Source organism: Chiloscyllium plagiosum, chromosome 14 (assembly GCF_004010195.1).
Source record: "Chiloscyllium plagiosum isolate BGI_BamShark_2017 chromosome 14, ASM401019v2, whole genome shotgun sequence".
Taxonomy (NCBI): Eukaryota; Metazoa; Chordata; class Chondrichthyes; order Orectolobiformes; family Hemiscylliidae; genus Chiloscyllium; species Chiloscyllium plagiosum.
The window spans coordinates 79680235-79702510 of NC_057723.1; the positions used below are offsets into that span (position 1 = coordinate 79680235).

General features: G+C 39.3%; 1 protein-coding gene across 2 annotated transcripts in view; it reads left to right on the plus strand.

Moving 5' to 3' along the window:
- Positions 1-22276, plus strand: part of LOC122556835 (matrin-3-like) — a 94174-nt gene that overhangs the window by 68055 nt on the left and 3843 nt on the right. The window contains exons 7-14 of one of the 2 annotated variants that reach the window (XM_043704072.1): positions 885-1016; positions 7059-7199; positions 9573-9704; positions 11711-11763; positions 12910-13327; positions 15962-16280; positions 20673-20794; positions 20922-20990. In XM_043704072.1, the coding sequence (XP_043560007.1) occupies positions 885-1016; positions 7059-7199; positions 9573-9704; positions 11711-11763; positions 12910-13327; positions 15962-16280; positions 20673-20794; positions 20922-20975 (1371 nt within the window). In that variant the 3' untranslated portion in view covers positions 20976-20990. Of the gene's footprint in view, positions 1-884; positions 1017-7058; positions 7200-9572; positions 9705-11710; positions 11764-12909; positions 13328-15961; positions 16281-20672; positions 20795-20921; positions 20991-22276 lie in introns of those variants that run through there. The other variant, XM_043704071.1, reaches the window with a different exon arrangement.

Sequence of the window (22276 nt, forward strand, 5' to 3'; positions counted from 1 at the left end):
GGTCGGTGTGGACTTGTTGGGCCGAAGGGCCTGTTTCTACACTGTAATCTAATCTAATTAAAAATCTAAACATTAAAATTAATGGTCTATTGTCAGTCAAATTACATTGTTGTGAGCAACGGTCCCTTTAAGAACTAGCTGGCAGCTCATGCTCATTCAGGTGTATGCCATATGGTACATTGATAATGACCCTACTCTGAGGCAGGAGGCCAGCGTTCAGGTCCCACTGCCCCAGAAGTATGCCATTACATACTTGGACAGGTTGATTTCAAAACAGTATGTTGTAGTCGCAGTGTCCCTACCTCTGGACCAGGTGGTCTGGGTTTAAGTTCCACCTGCTCCAGAGCTATGTAATACTATCTCTGAACAGGTTGCATGGAAGTATCAAGGGTTGGTTTGTTACAGTTTGGACTTGGTCAGAAAGGGGAGCAAATAGTAGTTTGAACTGAAGTATCAAATGCAAATAACATGTGGAAGACAGACTATCTTCTGCAATTGGTAAATGGATGACTAGCAACCTAATATCCCCAATAAACTTAGTTTCCTGGACTAATACCATTCAGTCCGTCGGGGATTCTTGTGGCACAGTGGTAGTGTTGCTGACTCTGGGCCAGAAGGTCTATGTTCAAGTTCCATTTTCCATGGAAGGGCAACATAACATGTATAAGTGGAATGTTTAAAATAATTTTTTCTTTTTTTCTTTCATTGTGTAGAGCTATTATCTTTTCGTCTCGCCTCACTGTATTACCATTTGCTTTCCTTTATTATTTATTCAAATATTTTAATATTTTGCCTTGAATATTTATTTGGAGGTGGTCATAAAAAATTAACAGATGATTGTGGGAATCTATTTGCATTCAGTATTTGTATTTTTTTAATTATAGGGATTTGTGGAATTGGCATATCCTGAAGCAACTCAAGCCATGGTGAAGTTCTACCAAATGAAACCAACATTTATTGATGGCAATGCTGTCAGAGTGGAACTTTCCCAGAAATATAAAAAGCTGACTATAATGGTATTTTATTTATAACTGATGTATGGAAGTTAATAGCTTTATTTATATTTATACAGGTATACTTCCACGTAAGTATGGTTTATTTGATTCAGAGCCATGGATGATAAACATGCAAAAGAATTCCTCAAGCATGCGAGTTAATAGCATCTCATTGCAGACAATCAAAATAATCAGTTTGAACCTCTGCACAGTAGATCAAATATGGATAAGTCTGATTCATATTCACCAATAACTGGGCCTAAATTTGCTATTTTAGATACTTCATAAAGTTATTTTCAGGTTTAGTGTGAAACTTAATTAGTGATAGTTTAACTTTTATGGATATCATGTAAGGCCTCACTATCTTTCAGAATTGCAACGTCAACACGCAGTTTCAAATCCTTAACTGTCTTACTATGTTGCGCCTTCAGAATCTGACTACCCAGCGCTTTCTTCCCACCTCTGTAATCGTTTGCTGCAAGCTGCAGGGCCACTACCTTTAATAAAGGTATAAGTGGTCAGGTTTCACTTCTGGGCCTTGGCCACTGTCTTGGACATTGTGCATCTTCTTCTGCACATAAAGAGAGAAATTGTAACAATAATGCTGTGCTACAATTATGCCTTCAGGTTTGTGGGCAGTGTGACATTTGTTGGCAGCAGTAATCCTCAGTTTTCTCCTCGTTATGCAATGTCTTGGAGTTGACTATCCCCCACCCCAAACTTCCATAACTCGTGTTGTCTTGCAGTGTGACATGTATACTCGATGCCGCCATGTACTTGAGGAACACACAAGATAACACAATAGCAGACTGACGTCGCAGTTTATATCCATCTCCAGAATGGTTAGCCATTTTGGCAGTGTAATGATGTTCTTTGGATCACCCCAGGGCTGCTGCCCTCCACTGCAACCAAGTCCAGGCTGCTTATTTTCTGGCTGAGGTTTCTTTTCCCATCGAAGGGTGAGGGACTTACAGCCTGAAGAAGGAGCTGCAGAGAGTCATCATCAAACTTGGGTCTGTCATAGAGATGTACAGCATGGAAACAGACCCTTCGGTCCAACCCATCCATGCTGACCAGATATCCCAATCCAATCTAGTCCCACCTGCTAGCGCCTGGCACATATCCCTCCAAACCCTTCCTATTCATATACCCATCCAAATGCCTCTTAAATGTTGCAATTGTACCAGCTTCCACCACATCCTCTGGCAGCTCATTCCATACACGTACCACCCTCTGCGTGAAAAAGCTACCCCTTAGGTCTCTTTTATAGCTTTCCCCTCTCACCCTAAACCTATGCCCTTTGGTTCTGGACTCCCCGACCCCAGGGAAAAGACTTTGTCTATTAATCCTATCCATGCCCCTCATAATTTTGTAAACCTCGATAAGGTCACCTCTCAGCCTCTGACACTCCAGGGAAAACAGCCCCAGCCTACTCGGCCTCTCCCTGTAGCTCAGATCCTCCAACCCTGGCAACATCCTTGTAAATCTTTTCTGAACCTTTCAAGTTTCACAACATCTTTCCGATAGAAAGGAGACCAGAATTTAACGCAGTATTCCAACAGTGGCCTAACCAATGTCCTGTACAGCCGCAACATGACCTCCCATTCTCAACCCATTGGCCCATCTGGTCCAGATCCTGTTGTAATTTGAGGTAACTCTCTTCGCTGTCCACTACACCTCCAATTTTGGTGTCATCTGCAAACTTACTAACTGTACCTCTTATGCTCGCATCCAAGTCATTTATGTAAATGACAAAAAGTAGAGGGCCGAGCACCAATCCTTGTGGCACTCCACTGGTCACAGGCTTCCAGTCTGAAAAACAACCCTCCACCACCACCCTCTGTCTTCTACCTTTGAGCCAGTTCTGTATCCAAATGGTGAGTTCTTCCTGTATTCCAGGAGATCTAACCTTGCTAATCAGTTCTCCTTGGTCTGGAACCCTTCCCAACACTTAGCTCTGTTCTCTTTGCTGTTTGTAGAGAGAGAATAGAGATTTATTGTTTTTTTTTTGTTTTCCTAAACATTTTATATTCAATAGAGGAATGGATCAACTGTGTTTAAATTTTCTTTCCCTCCTAGTAAAGGTTTCAAAACTAGCAAAGTAGTTAGAATCAAACACTTTTCCCCCTGAAATAATTCAGTGAAATTTAAATGCCACCTTAGACCTCAAAGCGATAGTTTTTGGCGCAGCTTTTGCACCAGCATGTCAAGGGTCCCTTTAGAGTCGCTAAAAATGTAATTGATTTCGCATTAATGGACTGCCCTCTCTCCTCAGACACCCCACCTTTGTTCATTGACTGGGCAAGCTGTCCCCCTTCCTGAATGTAATTGGCCAGTTTCCCAAGGAGCAGCCATTAATTGGACATTAAAAACATTGTTGACTGTCTTTCAAAGTCGGGGGTGGGAATTGGTGATGCACACACTTCTAGAATGGGCTCCCACCCACAGTTGGGAAGCATTAAATTCAGCCAGTGGTGTTGGTCAGGAAGCCACCAGCAAAATTTAGAGAGAGGCACACAGTTATGTTTTGAAATTGGTGTGAAGCAGATATTTTAAAAGTGACAAAATGGTTGTATGCTTTTTTGTAATTGGATTCAGCAATCACATTGAGTCAAATTGTCATGGTTTAAAAATTAGAAGAAAATGGTCAGAAAATTAATTAGTTGATCCCTGAACTGGCAAATAGTCAGCATTGAACAATTCTGCCTGTACTACTCAAAAGTGCTGATCTTGTTTTATTCCATGAAACGGGGAATCTGTCTGAAAGTGAATGCAATGACTCAGTCCTTTCAAAGCAGGTAGGTCCATTTGATCCCTGGAAAGATCGTGTTGAGCTGAAAATATGGTTGCTATCTTGACCATCTGAAATTTCTACCCAATGAATGTGGATAGACAATGTCAACTTTTAAAGAAGACTGATGAATGCTATCAAGCTCTTTCAGATATTGGAAATGTATAGCCAGAGAAAGGTGAGCTATTTGACAGGGTGAGACAGCATTATTAGTTTGCTGGATCCCATGAATTTTGGAGCAACTTGAGGGCTCAACTTAATGCATCACTATGGACTTCTGCTATGAGAGAGGATCAGAAAATAAGCACCCACTGGAGCTCAAAGAAGTTGATTAAGCTGCAGAATGTTTAATTAACTTCAGTGAGAAAGACTGATACCTGCTGGTGTTCCTTACCTGGGTTATATCACCATAATAACTTTTATCCCCTGAACTTCATATGAACGTTTGAGCTGACCCAACCTGGCTGCAATTAAGTAATTAAGTTTAGTGATGTAATGACCAAAGGCATATCCAACATGTGGTTTGTGAAACGTAAGTTAGTAACATTCATGTTATTAGCCCACTTTAATTACTGATGACTTAAGATAAAGCAGACCATCAGTCGAGCTTTTGCTCAAACAGGTTAATGGTTAGCTTATCACGTTATTACTGAAATTTACTTATGAGTAAAGAGAGAGTTATTAATAATGTAGAAACATCAGGAGTTAAATGAGTATAGCTAAGACAAAAGATGCAAGTCCCACTGCAGTATCTTGGGGTCATGTTGCTTGAGTTCATTGGTGCTGTGGCAAAGAGATTGACACTTCAATTCTGATCCAGTAGCTATGATAGCTTCCTGTATTTGGTGTTTTGCTATGCGCGTGGATAAACCGGACAACAGATTTTGGGAGGGATGAGACTCCTGACTTCTGGTCCTGCAAGTGTGCACTTTTAACTGTTATGTTAATTTACGGCAGGTCATTACATGTTTCAAGATGCCTGTTTTTCGCCCTCCCTCACTCTGTTGAACTGCTCAGATGGTGTTTCTTGATGTCTGCATTGCAAATTGGCTGTATGGTCAGTTTTGTATAGTTTCAGAGCTGAAAATGTGTTGCTGGAAAAGCGCAGCAGGTCAGGCAGCATCCAGGGAACAGGAGAATCGACGTTTCGGGCATAAGCCCTTCTTCATTCCTGAAGAAGGGTTTATGCCCGAAACGTCGATTCTCCTGTTCCCTGGATGCTGCCTGACCTGCTGCGCTTTTCCAGCAACACATTTTCAGCTCTGATCTCCAGCATCTGCAGACCTCACTTTCTCCTTTGTATAGTTTCAACTTGGAAAAATACTTATTGCAGACTGATGAGTAGCTGAGAGTGCTGATTTGTCCAGGTATTAGGGTTAGACTCAGCTGAGTCAATCACCTCTTCAGATGTTGTTGTAAACGAATTGAATGGCTCCCACTTTTATGTTTGTAGTAAGAACAACTTCTGCAACTTAAAATGACCCATTGTGCTGCACATGGCTAGATGCATCTATAACACTTGCCTGTGCAATTTGAGACACAGCTAACACAGTTCATTAGGCTTTGAAAGTAGACTAATAGCCCGGTTGCCTGTGGTCTCCATTTTGAAATCTTTTATTTCCAATTTGTTAAAGAAAATCTACACTATCAGTCAATGCAGTCATAACGAGTGACAATAGCGAGAATTGTGAAGATGATGACTTTGCTGAGTTTTGATTCTATAAGTCACTTAGGAAGGAATTATGATTTGGTGATGATGAAGAAATAGCAGTTATCCATTTCAGAATGGCTACATGTTGCATGTGATGGTGGTATTGTGCAACAGCATCATAAATGGTAGGTGCTGCTGCTGAAGAAATCTTGTTGAGCTACATCAAGATGTTTGAAAATGATATGCAACGCATCAATATGCACTCAGTCATGTGTTTTGCCCAAAACTGTTGACTGGTCTGAGAAAAATTTGAAGCATTTGTTTGTATATTAGTTATGAAGATGACACCTAATATTCAAAGAAAACCCTATTATTGTGTAATTCAAGTATAAAATTTAAATTTCATGATTCTTGCCTTTACTCTTAAAATCAATTGGAAGCTATTGTAACCTCATCCTATCTGACCGAATAAAATTTGGCTATGTTTGGAAAATCACTTGAAGTATACTTTTATAAATCCTGCTTGCATCCTCTAAATTCTCAATTCATTGTCACCTTTAATATAGTTTTGTTCTTTAGTGTGCAGCTGTTTTGCAATATACTTTATTTTAAAATTGATTAAAGCAAGGGTGTTGTGAACCCTCATCAAAATAGCACTCCCTTGTATTTAGTTGCTAAAGAGCAAAAATAAAAGTCAATTATGGCTGAACCCTTCAATCAAAATAGAATTTGGGCCTGGGCCTTGTGATAAATTGTGTTTATATGGGGTTCCAAAGTGAAGAATAAGTTTTGTTTGTACATACTTCAGACTTCTCTGCCATTCAGTGATTCTTATTCTGTGCTTTTTTGATGCCTCGATGATGATGCCTTTTTCCACTTGAGGCAGGGTGGAGATTTTAAAAATAAAAGGGGAGGCAATGGCCTAATAGTATTTTTGCTAGACTGTTAATCCAGGCACTTCTGGAGACTTGGATTCGAATTCTGCCGTGACAGGTGGTGGATATCGAAATCACTAAGAATCTGAAATCAAATGATGACCATGTTTTTTTTATTTCTTTACAATTGACAGTCTGGTTCACTACTGCCCTTTTAGAGAGGAACACTGCCATCCTCTCCTGGTCTGGCCTACATATGATTCCAAATCCACAGCAATCCTACATCGCAGGAATGAATTTTGAAAATCAATTATTTTACGTACTAGACCATTCTAATCCTTGCTGAAAATTGTAGTAAATGAAGATGAGTGGTTTGGAGCCTGGTCTGCTATCTGAGCATTTTTAGTTTGAAAATGTTTACAACAGCATTGATACATTAGAAATAGGAGCAGGCGTAGACATGAGTAAGAGGGCCCTTATACCTCACCTTTTTAAATTTGCCTCGAAAGTATGTTACATGGGTATTGTTGGAAAGTCATAAACTAATTTTGTAATTTTACTTGAATTTCTGGTTTGGCTGAAAATCTAATTGTTCTCTAATTTGTGGTGCCGGGTAGTTGGTGGAGAAAGGGAAATGGTGAGATGTGTTTTTAGCATGAAGATATCCAGGATGTTTCACTCAGTAAGTATCAACAGTTAAGTATTGAGGATTATGTTTAAATATTTTTCCATGCTTTCACATTTAGGGCAAAGAAAGTGAAGAACGAAGCCGGGTCGTCCACATCAGCAACTTGCCTTCTGTTGGCTATTCTGATTCAGAAATTGTATGCCTTGGTATGCCCTTTGGGAAAGTGACCAACTACTTACTAATGAGAGTTAAAAATCAGGTACTGTAGGATTAAAGTACTGCAGTAATATGAAATATTTCGTTAATATTCATCGTTTTAAGTCAGTCAAATAATCATTCACATTTGCTTATTTTGACTATTTGTTTGGCACTTCTACCTTGAAAAATTAATAGGCATTTACAAGGAGGAGAAATTTCGTTATTTGATAACATTTTGACTTTTAGATGCTGGAATTCTGCTTGTTTTATTTTTATTTCCGTACTCTCCCTTCACTCACCCTCCTCCTGATCTTCTTCCCCAGCCCCCCAACCTTTCCACAACCTACATGCCCAGCCCAGCCTGTAGGAGAGTGTGTTCTGCTGCTGGCAATGTGATGGAACTGTGGAGTTCAAGGTCAGCAAGCACAATATTTTGGGACAGAGGGACACAGAGCAGCAGAACCCAATGCTCAGTGAAGTTTGGCAATGCAGAAGGAGGGAAAAGTGGGCTAGTTAGTAGGAGGAAGAGAACTGATCGTTGTGTGTTCAGAGGGGTTTCACTGAGTCTTTGTTACCAGGGTATATGGAGATCTTGGATGAAAACTGCATAAAGTCATAGAAATATACAGCATGGAAACTAAATCTTTTGATCCGTGTCAGCCAGATATCCTAAATAAATCTAGTTCCATCTGTTAGCATTTGGCTCATATCCCTCTAAACCGTTCCTATTCATATCCCCATCCAAATGACTTTTAAATGTAGTACTAGCCTCCACCATTTCACCTGGCAGCTCATTCCATATACACACCACACTCAGCGTGAAAAAATTGCCCCTTAGCTCCCTTTGAAATCTTTCCCCTCCCACTCTAAACCTATGTCCCCTAGTTTTGGACTCACCCACCCCAGGTAAAATACCTTGTCTGTTTACCCTATCCATTCCCCTCATGATTTTATAAACCTCAATAAGGTCACTCCTCAGCCTCTGACTCTAGGGAAAATAGCCCCAGTTTATGTAGTCTCTCCCTATAGCTCAAACCCTCCAACCTGTTCAACATCCTTCTAAGTATTTTCTGAACCCTTTGTACGTTTTTACAGAGTACTGCCATAGCATAGATTTCCATATCTACAGAACAACCTCGATTATCTGAACATGATGGTGGGGAATATTTTGTTTGGATAACGTTTTTACTGGACCTTGAGACCCTTGTCGGATGATAATCCGGAATTTGGATAATTGATGTTCGGATAACCGAAGTTGTTCTACATATGATGTTGATTTGTAATGTGCATATGTTTTAAGTGGTGGTGGTCTGCTGTCCTTGCCATGCAGATGCTCCCACAATTCAGTTAGGAAGGAATTATGATTCAGTGACGAAGAAGAAATAGCAGTAATCCATTTCAGAATAGCTGCATGATGTAAATGATGGTGGTTTTGTGCAGCAGCACTGTAAATGGCAGCTGCTGCTGAAGAAACCTTGTTAAGTCACATCAAACTGTTTGGAAATAAGAGTGATACATTTTGTTTTAGGTGGATTCGTTTTGGTGTAGCTTTTTCTCAAACATAGTGTGTTTGGTTGGTGTATAAGGGTTTCCATCTGTTCATCTATCCATGCTGCTTTATTTATTTTTCAGTTTTAACTTTTGAGCCATAGACAGTGATTAACTCATATGCCCTAGCTGTTGCAACAGCACAGAAGCAGCTTTACTGCTCCCAGTGTTAAATTCATAATGAGTCATTAGTAATAGGTGTATATGTAAAAATTGAGTAAAACGTTGATATCGCAAACATAAAGAGAAAACTGACATGGGGGTTGGAGACATAAAAGTATGTATGAATAATTTAGCAGAAATAGATTCAGTGAAAGAGTACCTATATTAGTGAAGTATGACATAATTTCTATTGCAAGAGTTGGAAGAAGTTGAAACCAAGTAGGCAGAATAACCAAAAGCAAATTCTTTACAGTTTCCACTGAACCATTGATATAAAATGATGGTCAAGCCTAAACATGTTAAGTGAGATGGGAATTATTATTTCTCAATGCACATTATGAAGAGATTTTAATCATGATGCTTTGCTAGATTTACAGCACCTCCAGAAGCAATTGATATTATTAAATATAATGACTTTGATAGCATTAAAGTTAAAGCTAAAATTACTTGCAGAAGTAAAGGTCCTTAACGGATCCTTAAGGCCAGGTTAATTTGAAAATCATTGACCAGCAATGAAAGAGGGGAATACCTCGTACCCAGAGATGAATTTTCTTGGTAAGTTTGTGTCAGTTCTGCTTCCCTGCTAAGACAGATGATTCTTAATTAAAAGTGCATTGTTTGAAAGACTGAACAAGCGGCCACCTTTGATATTTTTCCTGTGGTACTGAAGCCATTATTCCAAAACCTAGTTACACTTTCCAGTGACACTTTGTTTCAATCACAGGTTTTCCTGGAAATGGAAACACACCAGATGGCAATGGCCATGATAGAAAAGTTCAAGAAAATCCCTCTGATGTTCCATGGCAGAGAACTGAAAGTATATTTGTCTGAAAAATACAGAAGCTTAGTGTTAAGGGTAAGTTGTGTGGCTAATGTTCAGTTATAATCATAAAAGTTGAGGCCAGTGAGTGTTTAAGGATAAGATTGCAGAGTATTTGGAATTGCATGGTAAAATGGGGCTAAGTCAATGTGGCTTTGTCAAGAGGAGGTAATGCCTGATAAGTCTGTTAGAATGCTTTGAGGCTCTAATGAGTAAGATAGTCAAAGCTGAGCCAGTAGGCATATCTATTTGGATTTCCAGATGGTCTTTGACAAGGTGCGGCACAGGAGGCTGTGAAATAAGATAACCCCTGGTGTTTGCAGCAAAACACTAACAAGGATAGAGGATTGGCTGACTGGCAGGAGGCAGAGAATGGGGATAATGGGGTATTTTTCAAAATGGCAGCCGGTGACTTGTGGAGTTCTGCAGGGGTCAGTATTGGGATCACAACAATTCATGGTATACATTAATGATCTGGATGAAGGAACTGAGGGCGTTGTTGCTGATTTTACAGATGACACAAAGTTAGGTGGAGGGGCAGGTTCAAGCAGTGGGACGGTTGTAGAAGGACTTGGACAGGCCAGGAGAGTGGGCAAAGAAGCAGCAGAAGGAATACAGTGTGGAAAAGTGTGAGGCTTTGCACTTCGGTCAGAAAAATAGAGGTTTTGACTTTTCTAAATGGAGAAAGTGTGAAGTGGAAGTGAGAACCATGAAGTGATTTGGAAGTCCTAGTTCAGGATTCTCTTAAGGTTAACATGCAGGTTCAGTTGGCAGTTAGGAAGGCAACTGCAATGTTAGTATTCATTTCAAGTGGGCTAGAATATAGGAGCAGGATGTACTGCTGAGGCTGTTTCAGGCTCTGGTCAGACTACATTAGGAACATGAGCAGTTTCAGGCCCTTTATCTAAGGGGCTGCCTTTGGAGGGGATTCAGAATATATTTATAACAGGGATCACAGGGGTGAAGAGCTTGCCCAATAGGGAATGATTGAATACTCAGGGTCTATACTCGATCAAGCTTAGAAGGATGAGAAGGGATCTCACAACGGAATACTGAGAGGCCTAGATAGATTGAGCGTGGAGATTATGTTTCTACTAATAGGAGAGACTAGGATCGAAGGGTACAGCCTCAGGTTGAGGGGATAGCCCTTTAGAACTGAGCTGCATGACTAATTTGTGGAATTCATTGCCGTAGAAAGCTGTGGAGGCCAAGTCAATGAGTGTATTTAAGGACATAGGTTCTTGATTAGTAAGGGCAGGAGAATGATATTTACTGACATCGCTATGATTGCATGGCAGAGCAGACTCAATAGGCTGAATGACCTAATTCTGCTCCTGTATCTTTTTGGTCTTACTGTTGTATTTCATTGACATTTTGATATTGAGATTAGCAAACTCTAGACTTTTTCTGGCACACAAATGCTCGTTTAATTTGTGTTGCCAATGTGGTATAATTTGCTTCAACCAACATATAGTGCTCCTGTCTGAGTAGAACCAGCATGGCTCCAGTGAGCAGCTGGGCAATGCTGTTAGGTAATTTAAGCAGCTGTGTGGTTGTAGGTATATATTCAGAGCACGTATCATATAGATACATTTGCCTTCTAGGTCCTTCTGTTTAAACATAGAACTTTCAGTTGGATTAATGGATAATTGCAGAGTGATTATGGCATATTTTGTTAAGCTCTAACAAGCAAGTTATTTAAACTGTTTAACAAGACAGCCCATTTATCTAAATAAGGTCAGGAGTCACATGACACCAGGGTATAGTCCCACAGGTTTATTTGAAATCACAAGCTTTTGGAGCGCTGCTTCATGAGCCTGACAAAGGAGCAACGCTATGAAAACTTATGATTTCAAATAAACTTGTTGGACTAAACCTGGTGTCATGCAACTTCTGACCTTGTCCACCCTAGTCGATACCGACACCGCCGTCTCATATTTATTTAGATAAAGGAGTACAACATGTACTTTAAGAATTGTCCGGCATACTTCAGGTATTAATTCAGGTAGCAATGGAGGATTAATATTTTTGTCTTTTTTCAGAAACCAGGCAAAGGAGTTGATGAACTGTTGAGGAACAGAGAGCGAGAAAATCGGTACGCTATCTGCTCGGGTGCTGAAATCTGTTTTATTAACCTTGTCTCCAAATTTTAACTATAACCCATTCAGAATTAGTTAAACTTGTTTGAAAGGCAGCTAATCTGTAAGTAGCAAGCTACAGTTGATTAACTTCTGATCATTTCAGGTGTGAATTGTTTAGTGACCGGCATTTACTTTTACAAATATCATTCAAATGGCATTTTGGAGTACCAAGGTACTTGGTTTCTAAGACATTAACAATTAGCGAGCGACCACTTGTTTGTTAAAATGTAACAGTAGCATTGTTGTATACATCTCTGCTGCTAATTCCAGAGCATTTTTAGTAGAGGCTTGTGGAATTGGTGACAGCCATCAAAGATGGATTAAAGTATGTGGAAATGAAAGAAAACAATAAAGATTAAAAGTTAATGTTTCAACTCACTCAACCACACCTGTTTTTCTAAGTTAATAGACTTATTTCCAAACTTTAAAAGGCTGTACTTTCTCCTGGAGTTGTAGGACATTAATTTACATGTCATGTGATTTTCAGAATTCCATACCTTCCATGGTAATAGATTCAAGGTAATTTCAGCCCAATTTTTTTTTTACTGCAACCTTTTGACAGCAGGAAAATTAGATCTTGTGGATGAACTAGTTTAATTTCCTATGTCACTATTTTGACTATACCATATTTTTTGGCAGGGTCTGAGAGTTCAGTTGACTGGCTGCTTTGCCATGCAGGTAAACACCAACTGTGGGTTCAATCCCTGTGGGTGGTGACCCTCAGGTTAAACCACCACCAGTTGTCTTTCTATATTGAGCGAGAGCCCTATGATCCACAAGGCCTATGGCAACTTTACCTTCACATGATCATAAATTGAGAACACAGACCAGTGACCTTCTAGATCTCCGACATTATCACAGATGTATGGGAAATGCATAAACACCACTACTTTGTCAGATTTAATTAGCTTATCCCTGGGTGGGGAAATACTTTTCATCTGGTTTTTTAATGCCAGCTAAAATCATAAGCTTGTAATCCAAATAATCACTGAAATAAACCTATGTTAAAACTGAAGACTTTTTTCATTTTTTAAAAAAAAAGAACAATTTGTGGTACTTTCTGAAATATCTCATGTTAAAGATGTCTGTTTTGATTTCAGAAAAAGGGGTCGTTCTCATAGCCCTCCTTCTAAAAGAGCACGATCACCCAGCAACAAGAGAAAGGCTCAAGATAAATCCAAGAATTCTAAGGAAACAGACCATGAAAATGCACAAACAGGCTCTCCTTCAATGGAGAATGCAAGCCCTAAACAGTTGGAAGGAGAGAATGTTGCAAAGATTAAGTCACAGGGTGGCCCTTCTCCAGACACCAAGAACTACGAAGAAGGTGGTACAGAAGACTTACTATTAACGTACGATGAATTAGTGAAGGACAAATCTGCAGCTGGTGACAGAGAGGATGATTTGGAAGTGGAATTGGACCCAGATATAGAAGTTGGGCATTTCAATGACGGTGAAATGAAAGATGAGTCTGATGCAGAACTAAGCTCTCGAGATGCAACACTGTCATCTGAGAAGGTAGGCATTAAAAGTTCACAAATTTGCAACTACTTTTGAGTATTCTAACAATTAAAATGTGTTAAAATGTATTATTTGGATTCCAGAAACACAGGTTTTGTTTCTCCCTTCCAGTATCCATATTCTTTTACATAGCTGGTGTCAATACTTTAGAATTCTTGCATTTCAGTCACTTTTCATTCTAGTTTCAAGTCAGTGTGTATTTGTAGTATAGTGAGTGTAATGTGTTAATAATGGGTAAGTTTGTATGCTGTACAACATAGTCATTATGGTAAACTGCATGAAATAGGAATATCTTTTTTGAAATAAGTGCGACTTTGTCCTTTACAGCTGAAAAGCCTTGAGATTAACAGCGAAAGAGCATGAGATGACTTATTGCTCCTAAGCTCCAGCACAGCAGTGCTAAATTATGCTTTGAAGCACACCCAATGGTTTCCATGCAGCCTTCACATACATATTGAATATTACCATCATCCTTTATGGGAGTGGAATATAAAGTGGTTATTTCTTTTATTCACTCATGGGACATGGGTGTTGCTGGCTGGGGCCAAAGTTTTTTGCCTGTCCCTAGTTGAAGGTGAGAAGGTAATGGTGAGCTGCCGCCTTGAACTGCTGCAGTCCATGTGCAGTAGGTTTATCCACAATGCCATTAGGGAGGGAATTCCAGGATTTTGACACAGCATCACTGAAGGAATGATATGTTTCCAAGTTAGGATGGTGAGTGGCTTAGAGAGAACTTGTAGGTGGTATTACTCCTATATATCTGCTGCCCTTGTCCTTTAGGTGGAAGGAGTTGTGAGTTAGATGTGCTGTCTGAGGATCTTTGGCAACGTTTGCAAGTGAAACTTGTCGATTATATGTACTGCTGCTACTGAGCACCAATGATGGAGTGACTGAATGGCAACACATCCACAAATAATCAAGTGGGCTGCTTTGTCATGGATGGTGTCAAGAGTTTTGAGTGTATTTGGAGACGCATTCATCCAGGCACTCCTGAATTGTGCCTTTGGTGGGGTAATGGGGTGAGTTACTCACTGCAGTATCCCTCGCCTCTGACCTGCTGTTGTGACTGCTGTATTTATGTTGTGGGTTCAGTTCATCCTGGCCCGATTGTGAGAGATTGTGATGAAACACCATTGAATCTCAAGGTAGCGGTGGTTACATTATCTCTTATTTGAGATGGTCATTTAAGTGGCCTGAGTGTTTCTTGTAGTAAACTGATACTCGATATAAGTGCAATCATTGCAGCATAATTGGAAATCTCATATACCTAGCAAATTTCTTTCACCTTTTCTTTTGGATGTGGCTGTTTATAAGACAGTGTTCAGTTGCAGTGTGACTTCCATATTATTGTGGTGCAATTTTTCAATGTAAAGCATCTCCCATTTCCAAACTGCTATCATTATGTATTTCCTGAAATGTAGTATCACTAGATGGAGCAGTTTTCACTTCCTGTCTGCTTCCAAGATTTTTTTTTCCTGTCACTGCTGAAAAACCATGCTGAAAAACTCTTCAGAGTTCCTTGCTTTGAACATGTATGTTCTTATAGTGAATTGACTATGTATTATAACATATGATGTGCAGATTTCAAGGCACAATATCTACAGGGAACCAGTCTTAGAGCTACTGGACTGACAATACATTATCTATCTGTTTATGTTGGACCACCGCAACATATTCCTTTATCATTAACTACATCTTGTTGAAACAAGCAAACTCAACGAAATAGGTGACAGCCAAGTACTGCTCATTTCTCAAGAAATTGGGGTCAACCTTCCTGGCTTAAGACTAATCAAGGCTTGTCACTTTACTGTTAATAAGCATTAATGGGTGCATTCTCCATGACAACACCTCTACCAATTAGATCTAACTCGTCAACAGTCAGCACTGTGATAAGTGTGTATGTTGATCTTCTGCTTGAATTGGTATTCTTGCAAACTGTCTTGGTGAGTGCAAGATAAAAAACTTTGACAAAATGTCTTTTCTCAGCAGTTCCTAAAAGAATATTTGTCCATCTGGATCAATTAAACCACCATGTTTTATATAGCCAAACAAAAGCCATTCGGGTCCTCCTGCTTTCAGTGATCTACTTGAGTTGTTGAAAAGGTCTTTCTTTTGGCCATTAGTCCAATACTGCTTGATGAGCTTTCTAGTTTGAGTGGTGAACATAATGCTTGGATCCTTTAACTGATTCTTGTTGTCGACTTCAGCATTATTTAGAAGAAGCTGTCTTAGCTCCTGTATTGATCCAGATGTACGTCACCACCAAGTTTGAATGACCTTTTATGTGGTCTTCACCTTCTGCAGAAACATCCTTCTTTTCCTTCTTTTTATTTGAGTCCTTGCCTCACTCTTATCAATTTGATGTTTTAGTAATTTGCTCCCTTCAGGGTGGCTGAAATTTAGGTCCAAATAAAATGATAAGCAAGAGGAGTTTGATGGCCATTGTATTTATGCAGGGCTCCTTTTGATCATCAAACTCAAAAAGGCCAGTACCTCATTCTTTTGTTACCTCGGCTAAAACAAATCATTGGATCAGCCTAGAGATCTTACAGTGGATCTTGTATGTATTGTGAAGCTGCTGAATTTTATTGTGAATTAATGACATTTTTTGTTTTTTTTTTCTCTCTGTAGAGATCAGAAGGCATTCGCTGTCCAGAGTACATGGATGAGTTTTTTGCCCTTGATGAGATTGATGATCCAGATGGTCAGAAAATCAAATCTGCTCAAACAGACAAAATGCTTTCTGATGACATCAAAGATGAACAAGATGCTGAAAATGAAAGTTATCTAAGAAATAATATGAATGAAAACACTGATGTAAAAACAGGTGAAGAAGTGAAGGGAAACATGTCCACATTAAGTGGAGAGCCATCAAGCGAGCAAATCCAGGCACTCTCTCCTCTTCCAGAAGAATACAAGCTTGGGCCATATAAACCCAACAATCCTGTAGGTAAGATTTTTCTTTAAATAGTACCTGGGATGTTGCTGCTAAGGCTAGAATTTATTGCTCATCCTTTAAATCCTTAAATGTGGTGAGCCATCTTACTGAGTGCAATTGACAGGTTAACTAGGCTATTTCAGAGGGCAGTTTGATCACATTGTTGAGAGTTCTGGAGTTATCTATTGCCCATAGCATTTAGGGTCAGGAGACTTTCTTCCCTAAATGAAGTTAATTGAATTATTGAATGAGATGGTTCTTTTTTAAAGCAATCTGATGATCAAGAATGGCAATCATTATTGAGAACTAGCTATATATTCCAGATTTTTAATTTAATTAATTGAATTTAAGTACCCTGTATTGGATTTGAACTCTTTGAAGTTACTAGTCCAACAACCTTAGCATCAATTAATCCCTTAATATTTTCTTTCTCTCTCGATGACTAGATTCTTCAGTTGCTTTTCATCAGAAAACTGAGGAGCCTATGAGTTAAAACAATGCCTTAGAGCTAATTCTTCATGAATAAATTACTCCATGTGATGTGAACACACTTCCCAGTAAGATCAGTAATAACCAATCGTTCCTGAATGATTTTCCCTTTCCTAACCCTCGTCTTCAAGGGCTGATTATAACAGGTCCTTGGCAAAAGTGGGTACTGCAGGTGCTGGAAAAGCACAGCAGGTCAGGCAGCATCCGAGGAGCAGGAAAATTGACCTTTCAGGCAAAAGCCCTTCGTGATGAAGGGTTTTAGTCCTAAATGTCAATATTCCTGGTCCTCAGATGCTGCCTGACCTGCTGTGCTTTTCCATCACTACTCTAATCTGTAACAGGTCCTTTCCCAGGCAGAGATTGGCTATTTCAGCAAGTGGACCTGTGAGTACTATGAGCCCTGAGACAGAATTGACACCTGCCAATGCTGGACAACGCTGCCACATCACATCTGAGTGGATATGGAGTTGAGTTAACTGTTTGCATGCCAAACAACCTTGTAATGGAGAAAAAAAACTTCACATTTTGGATAAAGAATTGTGTACCTGTACATAGAAATGAATGTCACTAAAGATAATGTTGGTTAGAAACAGGGTTCATTCTCATGGGGAATGAGGAAATGGGAAAGTAATTGAGCAAATACTTGAGCCTGGATTATCATTCCCTGGTCAGAGCATAGAGAGTTGGGCTGTTTCTCAGCATCACAGACCTGAACTTGGAAAAAATGGCCCAGAAGGTCAGACTTTCTTTTCATTGCGACGGGCCACCCTTGGAGATGAGCCAGAATGAATGCAGAGACAAGCTGAGCAGAAGTCTATAATAGTTCACTGTCACTGTTTAGAAGTTTATTTCATTTTAAAATACCTGTAGACCTCACCCCTCAAGCTTCCTGACCTCACCCCTCAAGCTTCCTACCGTCATAACCTTTCTCTCCCAGCCCCCACTTTCCAAAAACACACCATGTCCCATCCATGTCACCTCATACTAACCTCTGCCAGTTTCATCTCGACTTACGCTAACTACTGTTTGCCCTGAAACCAATTTATCAGTATCCATTATGGTCAAACCTCAGTACCTAAGCAGAGATGAAGTTCTTTTTATTGTAAGGAGAATGGAATATAAAAGTAAGAAAGCTTTGTTGCAATTGTTAGAATCTCGGTAAGGCCATGTCTGGACTATTATGTACAGTTTTGGTCTCCTTATTTAAGAAATAATGTAACTATGTTAAAGGCAGTTTGAATGAAAACATAGGATGGCTGGATTCTCATTTGGGAAAACCCATTTACTACAATACAATTCTTTGCCTACCTAATGTTATAAGAATAAGCGTTTAATTGAAATTCACAGTCCTCATAAGAACAAGCATTGAAATTAATTTATAGCTTAACTTTAAAGAGTCTATAACCACTTGGAGCTGTCAGTCAAATGGCAGGCACACTACTATGATAAAGGATGGTTGTGAAATAAGTGATGTATCAGAATTCCTGTGATGGGAGTCCTCGGGTTATGTCAACAGACAGCGAGAAATAGCAGGCAATGCTCTGTGTTAATACTTCAGTTGGCCAGGATTTTAAAAGATCTTGACAGCTCCTTTTGATAGGTCCTCTTGATATTTAATCTTGGCACAGATTTTAACAGAACTGTTGACACTTACCATATGTTTGTGTGGATAGTCAATGTGTTTATGCAACTGTATCCACTTCATGCCTACTTGTACCATTACAAAGGGTACTTACCCCTTGGGGAGGTTATCTTACCTCTCCAAAAGAATACCCTAGTTATCTAAATAATTGCAGAAAGTGACCAGCTCTTAGAAGTTTTGCTGTGCACACTTAAGTGCACTTTTGGGTAACCAGAATCTCACTATGGAACCATCTGATGATTTGAATAACCAGCTGCCTTTGTGAAGTCTGAATACATGAATGTCATCATGATCCCATTCCACGCGTGAAAATGGCAAGTGCTTTGTTTGGGGATGGGACTTCGAATTTTTTGGACTTAACCATTTTTGCCACAAGCAAGAAGCCTTCCTGTAAAAATGTTATCCTTTATGTGTATCTACACAGTACACAAGTTGTATATACACACCACAAATGGAGAGTAACCAGAGACAGATGAAAGTAATTTGAACTATAAGTTGACAGATGTTAACTGATGGCTTACATTTTAGCATTCAAAAATGAGTAGATGCAGATAATAGATCAATGATTAGAAATTTCTACTAGATTTCTGACACTGGTGATTTAGAAAGCTCCCAGTTTAAAATGTGATGCAATTCTGTGGACTAGCCCAAGGAATGGGGTACAAAAATATTGGTAACTATTGTCAGTCTGAGAGATCAGGAACTAACTGCACAGCTGTAATTGGAGGAGCATTGAGCATGAGAGAATCTGAGTAGCTGCTGCTTCAATGTAAATTTTGTCTCTTCCATGCTGGTTGCTCCAGCTCCTTTCATCACAGGTCTCATCCTCCTGTTCTTGCTGCTCCTCCAGTGACATGGTCTGTGATTGGAGGAATGTTGATGACCATTGAATCAGATTGCAAAGGATCTAACTTTTTTTTATTGCATCCACAGTGGGTTCCTAGAAAAATAATAGAAATCATGGCTGCCATTATGTAAAAATATGTTTAACAGTCTAAGCTTTTCTAGCAATGATAGTGTTTGTGTAGAAAATTGTAACTTGGCAAGTTTTTAAACCAGAAATGCATGTTTATGCACAGAGATATTAGCTAGATGATGAGCATTAAGGTAAAGCCCAAGTCTCTAAAGTGGCAATGAATTCATAGACAGAAATTATATTCACAAAAGGGTGTCTAAATAATAATTTGCCGTTAGGTAAATTGTTCAATATTGTACCAGTAGACCCCAGCATCTGGGTCTTGAACACTACCAGCACTCATCAGAAGCCAGACTCCTTCCTGAGGGAAATGCTACTAAATAGAAATGACGTGAGATTAGATTCCCTACAGTGTGGAAACAGGCTGTTCGGCCCAGAAGTCCATACCAACCCTCCGAAGAGCAACCCACCCAGACCCATTTCCCCCTGACTAATGCACCTAACCCTATGGGCAATTTAGCATAGCCAGTTCACCTAACCTGCACATCTTTGGACTGTGGGCGGAAACCGGAGTACCCGGAGGAAACCCGTGCAGAGACTGGGAGAATGTGCAGACTCCACACAGACAGTCACCCGAGGCTGGAATCGAGCCCGAGTCCCTGGAACTGTGAGGCAACAGTGCTAACCACTGAGTCACTGTGCCACCCAGTGCAATTTTAAGAGAACAAAACCTGTTGCTCCATTGTTGTGGTTGGTTTCTTTACTTAAATTGGCTGCAGACCTATGTATCTGGGGCTCAATGCAGTTCATTAGCAATAGATTCTTAATTGAACAGATTAACAGATGGATGAGAAATTCAAGCTTAATATTAAGGTTGTTCTACGGTGGATTCAAAAGCGTCAATTTGCCGCTTCTAAGACCTGAAGCAGGACCTGTTTAATGGAAATCCCAGGCTTTTAAGCAATGTCTTCATTGTTCAAATGTTACCAATCATTGAATAACTAACAGAGCTTGGTTATAGTAATAGTAGTGCATCATAGTGTCAGGCATCAAAGTAGGTACTGTTATTAATTTTGTAAACTGCAACATTTCTTCATCTTTACAACAATACCTGCATTTCTTAATTTGATAAAGTACGCTGGTCCTAATCACCCTACATATTTGAAGTAGTATATAGACTTCTGAAAAGTAGTGTACATAGTATGTACATAGTTCAAACTGCATTGCCCTGGAATGCTTCCTTCAAGTGTATATTGTGTACTGGTATGGTTAGTATCTGCTGTGTTTACTTTGGGTCTGTTTAAGTATTTGCATCAGAAGAATCATTTAGATTCTAATGTTCTCTGTCTTCTTTCAGGTTTAGATTATGTGGTTCCAAAAGCTGGCTACTACTGCAAACTTTGCCGTCTCTTCTACACAAGTGAGGAGACAGCTAAGCAGACGCACTGTGGCACCGTTGAGCATTATGAGAGACTTAAGGTAAGTTTGGTTGTTCAGGGAAGCAGGTCTTTCTTTCTGTGTACCTGTCAGTTTTTTGAAGAAGATTGTAAGTTGTATAATATGAAGAAGGGCATGTGCCCGAAACGTCGAATCTTCTGTTCCCTAGATGCTGCCTGACCTGCTGTGCTGTTCCAGCAATAAAGTTTCAGCAGTTGTATAATATGGCCTAGGTAAGGTTCAAAAGGTAACACAAGTATGGAACTATGTATTGTTGGAAAGAGGCCATTCAAATAGTGCATTTAATTCATATTTAAATTAAAATATCTCTGACCATATCTGTAAACCTTTTAGTAGGAGGATGACAGATTGAGAAATGAAAAAAGTCATTACTTTCCTGATTTTTCTTTTGGTAGCAATGCATTATTTGGGGTTTTAGAAGCTATTTTTTCCCCATTTGGAATGTTAGTTACACCCGACAATAGTTAAACTAAGCTTAATTCAGTAGTTTTTTATTCCGTATGGATGTGTAAGAATGTGTTTTTTTATCATACTCTATCAAACAATTGAATCATTCCAAATTCTATATCCACTATGTCTAATCTTGTTGCAGTAGGGCATGAATAGTTTTTTAAATTTCCTAAATGTTTGTTTGAAGTGTGAGCTGTTAACTGTTCAGTAAGGGCAACAGGAAAACTGGAGCCTTGATGAGCAAAACAGGTAAAATATATATAATTTCTTTAATACTTTATATAATCTCAAAGATTCAAGAAATACAGAGGAACAACTGGCAAATGAGTTAGAGCTGGTAAATTCAAATTAGGTATATCAGGTGAGGGAAGCATTGAATTAAGGGAGACCTAAAAAGACAGGTTTTTAAATTTAAAAAAAAGTTTGAGAACTAGGCACTTTAAATCTCCTAAAGCAATTTGCAACCTGATTTTGCGTTTGTTTAAAATTGCTTTTTTTTGTGGAAATGAGGTTCATTAGCAACAATACATAATTATCCTATCATTAAAAGGGTTTTTGTGATGTTACTTACTAAACTTATCCTTCTGTGGCAAGTTTACTGGACGATGTACATTAAAAATACAGAAACTCCATGAAAAACACAAGATACTGTTTTTGTGAAGCTTAAAGTAGGGGAATGCCAATTGGCTATAAACAGATGACAATTCACTCTTTACAGAATCTGCAAAGTTAAAAATCTCACAACAACAGGTTATAGTCCAACAGGTTTAATTGGAAGCACTAGCTTTTGGAGCATCGCTCCTTCAGGTGGTTGTGGAGGACACAACCAGATGAAGGAGCGGTGCTCCGAAAGCTAGTGCTTTCAATTAAACCTGTTAGACTATAACCTGGTGTTGTATGATTTTTAACTTTGTACATCCCAGTCCAACACCGGCATCTCCAAATCATGTTTACGGAATGTCTCGTTCTCTAAGTTTCTAGCCAATTTATGCAATAATATAGGATACTTTATATGCCCCTTTCAGTAAAATCTGGTCCATTCAATTGCATTAG